Below are 14,660 nucleotides of genomic sequence, written 5' to 3' on the forward strand. Positions count from 1 at the left end.
TGAAAAGATAGTAAGCAAGGATTGAACTAAAGCAGGACCAAAACCTAGAAGGGCAAACACTAAATCCTGTAACTATATCTGGCATTATGTACATGTGGTATTATGGTCTAAGCTCCAAAGGGCTTGGGTAGCACCACATCTATAGTTTTTCCATTTGCAATCTGCATGGCCTATCTCTTTGGCTGCCTCTACTCTCTGTGGCTCTCCCTGACCCAAATTTCACATTTCTGGCACCTCCGATGTGCTGAAGTCTCTACTCAAGTTTAGGCTTCATCCACACAGATTCTTATATTGCCTAACCCTCGGGCCTATCTTTAGAATTTCAGTGGAAATTTCTATTTCAATGGAGACTTATAACTCTTCCATTCTGCATTCTGAAAGTCCATAATCTTGTAGAAGATTCCTAAGCCTGCTCGGGCAGTATAGGGCTCCCTTGGACTGTCTGCATGACTCTTCCTGTGAACACATGGACAAACTTCTATTCAGTGCCATTAGAGTACCAACAATAGAGCAAAGAAATGATTCCAACCAATGAGTTGCTTTAGGATAATTTCAAGAGCATAGGTGATTCTCAGGCAGCTGTTGTAGCTGATGTTTTCCTGTGTCCACCCGGCTCCTACAGCTACTCAGACCCAAGTAAATACACAGAAACTTGCATTACTTATAAACTGTATGGTCGTGGCAACAAATATACAGAAGCATTATCCCACGCAAGCTGTATTACTAAAAAAGCATGTATCAACATGAGTGACAACTCACAAAAAGCTACATCCCTCATTCCATGCCCAGATCACAAGCAGCTCCACCAAAGAGAATCTCTCCTTTCTGGGATTGTGTTTGGCCTATATAGGCTCAAAGAAGGGCCCCTTGATTCATGTAAGTTCCCTTGGCTACCTTAATCTTATCAACCTCACTTATCCCTACAGAAGGGAATATTTCAACTTGGAGAAAATAAATACACAACAGTGTTGTACAATATTATTTTAAGGTGTATTACTTTTGTTTGTGTTGCCTTTGTTTAACTCTGTGAAACTATGTTACTGTGCCTGTTTAAGACATGTAATGATCTAATAAAGAGCTGAATGGCCAATAGTAAGGCAGGAGAAAGGATAGGCAGGGTGGCAGCAAAGAGAATACACAGAAAGAAAAAACTGGGAGGGAAAGAAGTAGCCAGAGAAGGAGCAAGAACAAGGAGAGGAGGATGCTAGGGGCCAGCCACCTAGCCACATAGCCAGCCACAGAGTAAGAGTGAAAGTAAGATTACAGAAGTACGAAAAGAAAAAGCCCAGAGGCAACACATAGATGGGATAATTTAAAGATAAGAAAAGCTGGCTAGAAACAAGCCAAGCTAAAGCTAGTCTTTTATAATTAATAGTATGTCTCTCTGTGTGTGATTTATTTGGGATCTGGATGGTGGACCCCTTAAAAGAGTGAATCAAACAATAACACAACAGACCACAGATGCTGAAGGTTGTAAGGACCTGGGCAACTAAACCTGGAAACACTTATTTGGTGGCCCAGTGTCAGTAGGTTGCCCCAGTGGCTTCCCAATAAGTTCACAGTTTTACACAGTTCAATTAGTGATGGATAGAGCCTGGGCAATTTCTGAGAGACCCTCAGTGTGGTTTTCCTATTGTTTCAGTGTTTTACTTCCTTATCATGGTGCTAATTAACTTTTCTGATCAAGCTGCTATGCTGATATTTTATTTGTGCATTAGTAAATAAAGTTTCCCTGGAGATCAGGGTGGAAAGGCCAACCACTTTAAGTAAGCAAAAAGTCAGGCAGCACATACCCTTAATACCTCAGCAGGCAGGGTCTCTGTGTATTCAAAGCCACACTAAGGAACAGAACCAAGCATGGTGTCATTCACCTTTAATCCCAGTACCACCTATAGAGATCTAGAGGTCTGGACAGACAGACAGACAGTGACAGAGCTGTGAAGGAAGAGGAAGTGAGGTAGCTGGGCTAAGAGCCAATGAGAGGGCAGAAAATCAAGTCATATAAGCCTGGGTAGATAGGAAGTCACTCTTTTTGGAAGCTGCAGAGATGGTGAGGTAAGGTTAGCTGGTGGCTTTTGGTATTTCCCTGATCTCTCTAAGCCTTTAACCCAAATTTCTGGCTCCATGATTTTTATTTAATAAGACCATTTAGAAATTCGTCTACAAACTGAAGTTGTTTTTTCAACTCTTACTCCCAGTACTCACATGAACCTGCTAAAAGCAACTAGCAATAATAACTGTGCCAGGCTATATGCTGGACTGCCTTAATAGTTCCTCTACCAGATCAGAGAAGGCTTCACCTTTAACTTTACCCTCCACAGGGTTTCATGGCAAAGACTTCTTGTACACAAATTCATCATCAAAATGTAATGCAAATGGCCTCTATTCCAATTCCCAGTAGAATACTAGCTCTCATTAAAACCTTATGAGTGTGGCCTTTTGCTGTGGATATCACTCTGTATAAATAAGATGCTGATTGACCAGTATCCAGGCAGGAAGTATAGGTGGGATAAGCAGAGAAGAGAATTCTGGGAAGTGGAAGGCTGAGTCAGAGAGACGTTGCCAGCCGCTGTGATGATTAGCAACATGTTAAGATACTGGTAAGCCATGAGCCACATGGCAACTTATAGATTAATAGAAATGGGTTAATTTAAGAAATAAGGACAGTTAGCAGGAAGCTTGCCATGGCCATACAGTCTGTAAGCAATATCAGTCTTGGTGTGTTTACTTGATTGGGTCTGAGCAGCTGCAGGACTGGAGGTGAGAGATTTGTGCTGACAGTGGATCAGGCAGGACAACTCCAGCTACAGCCTTTAGGCATTTCTATTGTCATTCTGGTCTTCAGCAGTCACTCCAGAATCACTAAAGCTTTGGTTATAACATCCTATGGCTTCTTCTGCTTATATCTCCAAACTCTTCCAAAGTCCTCCCACAAGCTAGCTCCAAAGGCTGAATGTAGGTGGACTTTTCTTTCCCACCCCAATTCCCAAATAACCAACACAGACACTTAATATAAATTATAAATGTTCAACTAATAGCTCAGGCTTATTATTAACTAGCTCTTATAAGTTAAATTAACCTATTTATATTAATCTATGTATTGCCACATAGCTCGTGGCTTTACCTGTCCTCCAACACGTCTTGCTCCCCCTGGATCTCCTGGCAACTCTTCTGACTCTGCCCTTCTTCCCAGTGTGTTTAGTCTGGTTTTCTCACCTAACCTTATCTTGTCCAGATGTTAGCCTGTCAGCTTCTCTATTAAACCAACCACAGCATAATTTACAGTGTTCAGAAGGAATTATTCCACAGCAGCTAAAAGCCCAAATGTCTAAGGTTAGTCACAACAGTGACCCCATTTCTTTGGAACCAAAAATTTATGGCAGTTACTTGTAGCAGTAATCTTAAAAGGTCTTATTGATTAAAAAAAAAAAACCCTGAGGCCAGTTATTGGGGTGAATGCTGGAAGATCAGAGAGACAGAACAAGCCACAGTTCCTCAGCCTGGCCTTGTTTCCTCCGACTGCAAGCTTCTGTGTCCTCATCCCAATGGCTCTCAGCTGAACTGTGCTGCTCCAAAGCCTAAGAGCTTAGCCAGCCAAATGCTTCTAGTTTCTGGTCTTCATGCCTTATATAATCTTTCTCTTTCTGCCCCCACTCCCTGGGATTAAATGCTTGTGTCACCATACCTGCCTGTTTCTAATGTGGCCTTGAACTCAGAGATCCAGAGGTATTTCTGTCTCTGGAATGGTAGGATTAAAGGCATGTACTACCACTGCCTATCCTCATGTTTAATATTGTGGCTGTCCTGTTCTCTGACCCCAGATAAGTTTATTAGCCTGCACAATATTTTGGGGAACACAATACCACCAGTTACTTTTCACATCACTGTGACAAAATACATAACAGAAGCAACCTAAGGAAGGAAATACTTATCTGGGTCCACAGTTTCAGAGGAGTCCATCCACAGTTGCTTGACTCTGCATTTGAGCAGAACATCACACCAGGAGAAACATGTGGCCGAGGCTGTTCAGCACTTCTGGATAGACACAAAGCAGAAAGCATGGGATTCCAGTCACCTGCCTGTAGAATAGTGTCAACCGCAATCAAGGGGTACCTTCCCTCTTTAGTTAATCCTTTCTAGAGATGCTCTTAAAGATGCAATTCAAAGTGCCTCACTAGTCTCTTACATGAATCTAAATCCAGTCAAGTTAATAATGAAGTCTAACCACATCCAGTGTAACCCTGAATGATAAATGGAAGATGGTAAACACACCGTACATGCTAAATAAACAAAAGATATCAAAGAGATGCCAGCATCGTTTATCTTTCTCATTTGGAAATTGTTTGGGCTAGACTTGGGGTCACTAGGAAATAAGAAACAATTTTCTGCCAGACATCAGTCTTCAAGGAATGAAGGACTGGGTTTGCATACCTAAACCCACATAAAAATCTAAGCTTCTGTGGGCATATGAGTAATGCCATTACCTGAAAGAAGCCAGGAGATTGGTGGTGAAAATGGAGATGACCCTTGGAATGACAGCTTCAGGCTAGACACTCTGTCTGCTGCAGTCTTGACCTCTGCAATGCCTGCATCCAGGATGCCCAGATGAAGACACCACCTGTTGATAGGGACAGGTCATTAGCTGCCCTCATTCACAGTCCTTCAGAATTCCTGGCCTTGCCTCTAGCTCCAAGCCTGGAACAAACAGAGGATAACAATGTGGAAGAGATGACTACTGAACAATCAAGGCCTCTGAATGCCTATGAGGGCAGTAAGGAAAACCAAGGCGCATCACTCCTCCCTTTAGCACACTTCAACATGCAGCATCCCCTGAACTACACTGACACTGGGAGACTAAGGCAGAGAAGCCAGCTTCTGATAGTGCAATATTGGGAAGCGATAGCCTTGGTCTAGGAGAGCCTGGGTCTCTGCAGAGTGCTATGGTCTCAAGCATTGGCTTGGAAGACATAACTACAGTAGTGTCAGATATTCACCTTCTCCAACTCTCAAACTCCCTCACTGACCGAGACCACTGGGAAAATCCCACAGCAATCCGTTCCAAAGACTCCACAGTCATCAGGAGGGACCAGACCCAGGAATGCTCCAACATCATCAGACTCTCTGAACAGGTGAGCAAGAAATACCAGAAAGTATCTAATCTGCTTCATGGAGTTCCTCAGGCCCAAATCCAGCACCAGGACCTAGTGGAGGGAGGAGAGGCTGGAGCCAGTGCTGGGACCAGTGAAGGGGCTATGGACAACAAACACTTGGACGGCAAAGCTCAGAAATCTGCACCCAACAGGCCCAGGGTAGCTAAGGTACAGGAGCAAGACAAGACCAAGAGGAAGAGGAATCCACTCGAGCTCATGACAGCTTTAAAAAACCTCAAACTCACCTCAGATCCTTCACCCACTGGGGAAGACAAGTGAGGAGAAAACTGGCATCTCCTCCTCCCAGGCTCAGCTAAACTTCAGCAGCAACAAAGATCCCAGGACACAACCAGGCATCACATCACTACAGGGTATGCCCTGTGATGGCCGGGGCCCTGGTAAACCCCTGGGCAATGCTCAGAGACCAGAGAGCAGTGTTTACAAGGAGTATCTGTCTCTGTCCCACTATGAGCTGCGCCCATCTCAGAAGGTCAAGTTAGTACCACTGCCTTTCCCAGCCCTTGACAAGCCTCAAGCCAAACCTGTTTCTAGAAAGCCTCTCTCCATGGCTTCATGCAGGCCCACTGCAGCTTACCCTATGAGGGCTCATTCCCACTCGGCTCAACCTACCACACTCAATCCATCCCAGCCCAGGACCCTGACAAGCCAGCTCTGACCATTGCCACCAGTGCCACATGACTTAACATAATCAACCCCATGCAGTCTTGCACTGGGCCTCAGCCAGCTGCCTCTAGGCCTGCATCCTACAGACCATCTTCTCACACTTTACTCCAGAGGGAGCTTGCTTCTGCTGCCAGGAACAAGGCCCTATCACCTCTTAAACACAATATCTGCTACAAGACTTCAGTTGCTAACCAATTCTATAGAGGAAAGTCAACATTCCAGGGCCAGTCATCTCACAGTCCATCACAGAAGAGCAGAGGCCAGAGAGGGAGGCCATGAAGAGGGAGACTCAACAGGAGAGAGAGAATGCTTCCAAGTACACCACAGCTTTTCCTTCAGAGGGAGAAAGATATGGAAATTTCTAGATATTATGACTATGTCAGGTAAGTGCTGGCCTAGTCTTTGGAACACAGTGCTATTCAACGTAGGCAAGGTGAGATATAGATACAGATATACATTTATACATTGGATTTAAAGACTTGGGTAAATGTGTAGATAAGTAGGTATTTATGGAGTTAAGGAGATTAATAGGTAAATCCAAGAATTTATATATAAATGGCCAGACATAGTGTCTATGCTTGTAAATATTTGAAGACACTAAAATTAACTGGAGAAACTAAAGTTAGTTATATTTCATCTATGAGCTTTGATGTTTTCCTTGTACCTTTGCTGGTATTCATTTATGTTGTCAAAGTAGTCATATATGTTACAAATACATCATATGATATCAATCACTTGTAGTGTTTATTTAAGGTAAAAGTAATTAGCCAAAACCTGTAGTGGTAATAAAATTATTCTCCTTGAAAGAAGAAACAATTTTCTTGGAATTTACCTCTGAGATATAGAAGTTGTATTAATATATTCTCTTGCAGTGAAATATTAGCAACTCCATAAGCTATATGGAAATGCCCAACCACAATATTTGAATTTGTTAATTTATAAGCCTTATATTTGGATAGTAGCTTGTACACTTTCAAAGTCCTTTAATATCTATTGCTTCATTTATAGTCTCATCATAGAAAACCTATGATATTAATAAATATTAATGGTTCATAATGTATAATTTTATAATAGAAGTCAAAAACATCCCTTGTTTAGTATTTAGCTGTAATGAACAAAATCTGAAAGAGTATGGAACTCAAGAAGAAAGCAAGTCACTGTGGAAACACTGTCATATTTTTCCATCCTTGGTAGTACAGTTCCCATTCCCATCTTCACTCATGACCCAAGATGAATATTGGACCTCCGGTCACATTGGCAGCATTATAACAGGAAAGAAGGAAAGACAAAATAAGTACATGTCCCCTCCCTTGAAGGGAAGCTGGTTAATTTAATTTTTATTGCAATGAACATGTACTCGGATAAAATTTTAGGTGGTTGAAATATTGTAGGAGAAAAGAGAAAACAAATGTCAGTGAACACCAGGAACCACTACAAAATCAGCCAGGCACAACGACGGGACACAAATTCAGGTGTTCTGACTCCCAGGACAGATGTGTCCTTCCATGTGATCCCCTGTTCCAGACATATTTTACCTTTTTTGCTTGACATAAAATTTACTTCCAGAGAAATGTATACCTTAAGTATACAAATCAGTGACTTTTGACAGATTTATACAGTGTGCCACCAACATCTCAAACAAGACAGAAAATATTTGCATCACTCCAGGACCCTTCTCACAACTTCTTCAGAATCTCTGAACCCAGCCAGTACCCACTGGTCTAATCCCTGCTTGTGCTTTGTGTTGTTTAGATTTTGTTTCTGTTTCTGTTTCTGTTTCTCAAAACAGGGTTTCTCTTTGTAGCCCTGGCTGGCCTGGAGATGAGGCTGGCCTTGAACTCGGAGATTCACCTGTTCCTGCCTCCCAGTGATGGGATGAAAGGCGTGCGCCACCATGCCCAACTTTACTATTCTAATTTCTATTGTGAGTTCCTATAAACAGAAGCATGAACATGTGCTCTTCTGTCTGTCATTCTTGTGTGAAATACAATAAATTAGGGGTTTGTAGGTATGTGGGGTGTGTGTGTGTGTGTGTGTGTGTGTGTGTGTGGTCTTCCATGACTGTACATGTGTGTATGTGTGTATGTGGAAAAGACAGAAATCAATCCAGGTATTCCTATATAACTCTCCACCTGATTTTTTTATTGCAGCAAAGCCTCTAACTGAACCAGAGCTCATCAGTTCAGCTAGGCTTGCTGGCTACAAAGCCCAAAGATTTTCCTATCTATGCCTTGCACCCCATCTCCGAGCACTGTGCCAAGGTTAAGGCATGCACCTAGATTTTTACGAATTCTAGGGATCTGAACTCAAATCCTCATGCATTCATGGAAAGCACTTTATGGAATATCCTATTGCATGAATTCATCATAATTATAAAAATATTCACTAGGTGTTGAAGTGGTTTCATTTTAACTGTTATAAGTAAAATCTTCAAGAAATGCCTTAAAAATATAGGCATAAACTGATAAATCCACTTACTCATTTCACATGCAAATATCCTTATATTCTGAATTCTAAATAAGAAAGCACTAGTAGGGTTGAACCGCAGCTGGTAAACAAAGTCATATTCAGCGACTGAATCTTCACCACCAGCTTAGAAACAAGAATAACCGGTCGTGACAAGCACAATTTATAAATTTTGGAGAAAAACATTTTTTACTGCAAATATTTAACAAAGACAGGTTCCTACAACAAATACTCATGGGCACACATTTCTTTAAATCTACCTTACTGGCGCCAGAGAGATGGCTTAGTGGATAAGGTACATGTTGCTGTTGCAGAAGACCTGGGTTTGATTCTTAGCACCCACATGGTGGGTCACAAACATCTCTAACTCCAGTTACATGGGATCTGATGTCCTCTTTCTGCCTCCACAGACAAAGACGTACATGCAGGCAAACAACCATACATATAAATTTTAAAAATTAAAATTAAAAGAATTCTACCTGTCTTAGACTTATTTAAAAGAATCCAATGACATCGGGTCTGATAGACTTCCACAGAAACATGTTAGGAAACATGCACAGGCTCTCCTTAACTATTGAGTGTTTTGATGTCACTATTCACTAGTCTCTCTTGCATTCCTCTCTATATAAAGTGTGATGCTTGCTTCAGTATCTGCATATGCAAAATCAATTATTTCAAAACGTTTCTTAAATTTTGGTGTCTCATAGTCTGTTTATTGATTATTAGTAACATTTAAAATACCTTGCTTACTTTCACTTGATGTTTTTTTACCCTTTAACAAATTTTATTAGATCAGTTTTAGATTCCCAGAACTTAAAAAAAATACAGGCATTGCCTATATTTTCCCTACCCCAGCACCTGTGTGTTCATCTCCCCTACTATCAAAATTTCTTTGTCACCCAAAGTCTATAGTTTACTTTGGTCTACTCTAGCTGTTACACACTCCAGAGATTTGTACATACACAAATGGATGGTGACATGTAACCATCATGATAGCATATTTTCACTACCCTAAAAATCTTCTGTATTCACCAAGCATGGAGGTGCATATCCTTAATCCCAGCACTCAGGAGGCAGAGACAGGTAGATCTCTGAGTTTGAGACCAGCCTGATATGCCTAGAGTTCCAGGCTAGACAGGGTTACATAGTGAGATCATTTTTGTGTTGTTGTTGTTGTTGTTGTTTTAAATCTTATCACAGGAAACTTAAAACACAAGCAGGTATTGTCAAAGCTCTGGAATGAACTCTCATACATGCATCACCCAATTTAAATGATTATCTATTCAGGGAAATTTTTGTTTACCAATAGTAGGACATCACAACAAATCTGTGGACTCCTTGGGTTAGAATATTCTGGTGTACGGAAGCGTCCTATGCATTACAGGCTATGTCATGAATCTCTAACCTCTGCCTCCTTAACATCAGTGGCACTCTCCATCCCCAACCAAGCTGGTCAAAGGATAAATACCCCTAAGCATTACCAAATGTCTTATACAGGCATAATCACCCCAGTTGAGAGTCACTGACCTATGCATCTAATTCACTACAAGTAGTGTTCTCGTTCCTGTGGTTCTAAAAATCTCTGGGCCATCTGTAAAGAATATAATTTTCTGTAAAGTCACATGACTAAGTTCCTGGTGTGCAGCTGAGATCTCCCCACACACTTAAGTGCTCTCTGAATTGTAGGTGAGTTACTAGTGTGCAGCTGAGATCTCCCCACACACTTAGGTGCTCTCTGAATTGTAGGTGAGCTCCGCTTTTCCACACTCCTCACTGATGTCTGTAGTTGTTTCCCACAGGGACGCTGGGGTCCTGCTTCCAGTAAGACATTTTTCCCTAATTAGAAGCGGTGAGGATGAAGGTCCCCAAGGACTCCCCATCTCTCACTTAATCATGACGTCTCCCTGGCTTCTCTTGAACTTAGAGCTGAGTTTCCAAGGTTCTTAGTTCTCTGAGGAACATCTGAGAAGCAAATCTGCTTTGCTTTGCTTTTTAATTCACAGGAAGTTGAGGCTGTGGATCTTCACATTTCCAAGTCAATTGCTGCATGGGAACATATCCTCATCTTGTGACTCCATTGAGACAGGAGTCTGGGCCATACTTGGCCTATGCACCTCCATCAGGTAACTGGGAAGCCATCATGAGCCAGGGCTGTTCTCACAGTTATTTGTGTCTATGTGTTAGGAACATAAAACATCACTGTGCTCAGAACAGCCAAGTAACTGAAACACTAGTGTGAGCTTAATGTAGCTATGATAGTTCCACTTTGAAAGTAAAGAGAACAGTGCCATGAGACACCTGGCATTTCTCAGAGTATGCCTACATGAATATGTGTGGAAAACACTGTCTGGACCCTGGGTGGGACTCTAGGATGAATAAGGTATGATATCATACTATGTAGACTTTTCCTCCTTCATTAGTTACTGAACACCTGCAATGTGCAGAAACACAGACTAAGGAGACTAAGTTTAGATATCAACTGCTTATTGATTCTTCTGGTCTTCACTGAAGACAATCTCATGATATCGAGCAAGGTACACTCTGTCCTCTAGGAACTCATACTGCTGTAGGCAATATCATTCACCATGGGGAAGTGCTATGGTTACACAGTGTCCAGAGAGAAGGCACAGTGGCTGCAAGGACCTATGAGTGGGGGAGGAGGCTTCTCATCTCTGAAAGGTTCCCCAGAAATTAAAGGCTAGAACATAGCTTATGGGAGAATGGGACAGGACCTAGGACTTGCTGTCTCTTCCTCTGAGATGTGTGCCACCTGCATGTTACAATCTGGCTCTTGAATATCTGAAAACTTAAAGAACTCTGTAGACATTACAGAAGTTACTACCTGAGAACAGTTTAATGGAAACCCAGCTCTTTCCTCTGCAAGCAGCTTCCTGAGAGGATTGTCTAATGACCTGGAAATTTATGCCCATTCTCCACACTCTATGTCTATAATTGGAAGGTATATTTCCTGAGTTCCCTCTGGTCTGCAGAGGTCTTCATCACTTGCCTGAATCAGCAAGGCAAGAGCTTTTGTGAGATGTACAGAACAATCTTGTGTAGCTAGAATTTTCCTGGTTCTGCCTGACCCATGGTCAGCACAAATCTTTCTCACCCACCAGTCCCACAACTGCTTAGACCCAATCAAATAAACACACAGAGACTTATATTACTTATAAACTGTATAGCCATAGTAGGCTTCTTGTTATCTAGTTCTTATATCTTAAATTAACGCATTTTTATTAGTCTATAAGTTGTCACTTGGCTCATGGCTTAAGGGTACCTTACATCTTGCTTTTCATGACAGTGGCTGGCAGCATCTCTCTGACTCAGACTTCCACTTCCCAGAATTCTCCTCTTTCTTTATCCCAACTATACTTTCTGCCTGGCTACAGGCCAATCAGCATTTTATTTATATAGAGCAATATCCACAGCACTTCCCCTTTTCTTTTTTTTTTAAAGGAAGATTTTAACTTTTACATAGTAAAATTACATATAACAAAACAATTATCAAGCAAGAATTACAGTTACAATATCTAGTCTATTTATAATATCTAGTCTATTTGTATTTGGCAAAATTAAAGAAGATATCCTATCTATCCTATATTTGTGAGTTTAAGGTTTTATATCTAATTTATCTTTTATCATAACTAAGGAAAATAATAACTAGCTAGTCTTTAACTACATTAAAGACCTCAGAAGGATATAATATTACCTGAGAAATGGGAGAAGGGTGCAAGCAACTTTCAGGAGTCTTGCAAGAGTGAACAGAGACAGCTGGCAGCCTGGACAGTCACCTAGTGTTCCTTTGTAAAGTTGGGGCATCTGTCTTTAGCCCACAGCTCTAGAGTCTCTCAGTCATTTGTGTGTGTGTGTATGTGTGTCCTGTAGAATATCTGGCAGTTTCCTCTGCAAAGCAGGAACCTGAAGGACCATTTTGTCAAGCAGAGTTCTGTGGTCACCTTTTTATGCATCTTGCATTTCCAGTTGATCAAGCAGTCCAGGCAGGAACAATTTCTTGCCCAAATGGCTATTTTTTTCAAGAAGAAGATAAACTCCATATTGAGTATCTTTGATGCCCATCCTCCTCTCTGAAGTATATCGGTGTTGCCAGGAGCAGACATGTCTCACTGTCCAGAAAGTCTAAATTTTTAAAACATTTTAAATGCCATATTTTGTAGGTCTTTGAAGTGTTTGAAGATTACCTGTCTATCTGAAATATATCTATGTATACCTAGAAAACTTAGCTAACATGTTACAAGTTTAACTATCATAGAAGACTAATTATTAATCTGTATTTCTTAATTATCCATTACAATCTAAATGAGTTACATAACCATAATACTTTAAACAAGAGTAGAAATATATATACAGAATAACAAAATTAAGTTTAAACTTGTATCAATAAACTAAAATCCATAACAATGTAAAACATTTTATACAAGTTGCTCTTTAAAAGTTGTATTCTTGCTGATGGCCATTGGCTTCAGGGTAAAGCCCAAAGTCCCTAACAGTCCTTCAGATATTAATGGTGTCTCTCCTACAGCATTATGCTTTGCTATTTCCCCAACTATTCCAGCCACACACAGTACATTTTCATTTTCTCTCAGTCTTTGTGGCATGCTCTTCCTTTCCATGTTACTAACTCCTTACCTTTCATATCATTTCAGGTCATACCATCCAACTTGCTCCTTATGGCTAACATACACAATGTGACTGAGTTCATTTTTCTGGGACTCTCTCCCAATCAAGAGGTGCAGAGAGTTTGCTTTGTAATATTTCTGTTCTTGTACACAACCATTGTGTTGGGGAACCTCCTCATGGTGGTCACTGTCGCAGCCAGCAGAAGTCTTGGATCCCCCATGTACTTCTTCCTCAGCTACTTCTCCTTTGTAGAGATCTGCTACTCCTCTACAACAGTCCCCAAACTCATCTTGGATCTCCTAGCTGAGACAAAATCCATATCTGTGTGGGGCTGCATGACACAGCTCTTCTTCATCCACTTCTTTGGTGGCATTGAGATGTTTCTGCTCACAGTGATGGCCTATGACCGCTATGTGGCCATCTTTAAGCCCCTGCACTACACCAGCATCATGAACCGCCAGGTGTGTGCTGTCCTTGTGGGAACAGCTTGGGTGGGAGGCTTTGTACACTCCTTTGCCCAGATCCTTCTCATCTTCCACTTACCCTTCTGTGGCCCCAATGTCATTGACCATTATTTCTGTGATGTGCTTCCTTTGCTCAAACTTGCCTGCTCAGACACCTTTCTCAATGGTCTGCTGATTGTTGCCAATGGGGGTACACTGTCTGTGATCAGTTTTGTGGTCCTTTTAGCATCCTATGTGGTCATCTTGTTTCATCTGAGAACTCAGAGTTCTGAGGGGCGACGCAAGGCTCTGTCCACCTGTGGATCCCATATCACTGTAGTTGTCTTATTCTTTGCACCCTGTGTCTTCATCTATCTGAGACCTTCTGCTACCCTGCCTGTAGACAAGATGGTAGCTGTGTTCTACACAGTGATAACTCCCCTCCTCAACCCTATCATCTACTCCCTGAGAAATGCAGAAGTTAAGAAAGCCATGAAGAGTCTATGGATCAGGACAATGAAAGTAGATAAAAAATAGAGGCTGGGTCTTTGTATGGTCATGGGTTTGGAATGACTGAATTCCTAATTTTCCCGTGACTGGGCAAAATGAGTAGACAAAGATTCATAGGGCTTGTTAGTTCTAGAGTTGTTCTTTATGGTTCACCCTAATTTTTTTTCATTTTAAGCACTTGTAAATATATCCTGCTACAGGTATACTATAATACATTTAGCCATTTTAGAATGTTTCAAATCTTTACCTCTATTAATAACAATGTGAAAATATATAAAGGGAAATATCTAACTATACCTTCAGCTTTTCCTTTATACTTACCCACTGTAGTGAATTTATCTTATTGAAGAACATGAAGGCCTTTGCTACACTGTGAAATTGAACTGCATGCGCTGTGAAAATCCTCTAGGAATCAAGACATTGTAATTAAACAGAGTGGGGGACTGGGGATGTGGCTCAGCTTCTATTGTGCTTAATTTATAAAGCCTTGGGTTTAATCACTAGCACCCATAAACTTAGCATGGTGGTGCATTCCTGTGATCCCAAGCACCTGGGAGCTGGAAACAGAAGCATCAGGATCTCAAGGTCATCCTTGGTTATGCAGTTTTAATACAGGCAGGGATATAAGACCCTGATTTATTAGATAGATAGATAGATAGATAGATAGATAGATAGATAGATAGATAGATATAGATATATAGATATATGTGTGTGTGTGTGTGTGTGTTAAAACTGTCTTAAGGTATCTCCTAACAATATATTTATT

The 14,660-nt window shown here is 41.2% G+C and overlaps 1 protein-coding gene and 1 pseudogene across 1 annotated transcript; both read left to right on the plus strand.

Moving 5' to 3' along the window:
- The first annotated feature begins 743 nt into the window (after positions 1–743).
- On the plus strand, positions 744–9,543 carry LOC118581830 (annotated as a pseudogene).
- A 3,431-nt stretch (positions 9,544–12,974) lies between these two features.
- LOC118582608 (olfactory receptor 4X2-like) lies at positions 12,975–13,992 on the plus strand. Its single transcript, XM_036185607.1, has one exon. It carries the CDS (start codon positions 12,992–12,994, stop codon positions 13,919–13,921), a length of 930 nt encoding a protein of 309 aa, XP_036041500.1. The 5' UTR covers positions 12,975–12,991; the 3' UTR covers positions 13,922–13,992.
- Positions 13,993–14,660: the final 668 nt, after the last annotated feature.

The sequence above is a fragment of the Onychomys torridus genome, chromosome 4 (genome assembly GCF_903995425.1).
Source record: "Onychomys torridus chromosome 4, mOncTor1.1, whole genome shotgun sequence".
NCBI lineage: Eukaryota > Metazoa > Chordata > Mammalia > Rodentia > Cricetidae > Onychomys > Onychomys torridus.

What these genes read in the sequence shown, in the direction of transcription:
- LOC118582608 (XM_036185607.1), top strand. Translation starts at nt 12,992, where the DNA reads ATGGCTAACATACACAATGTGACTGAGTTCATTTTTCTGGGACTCTCT.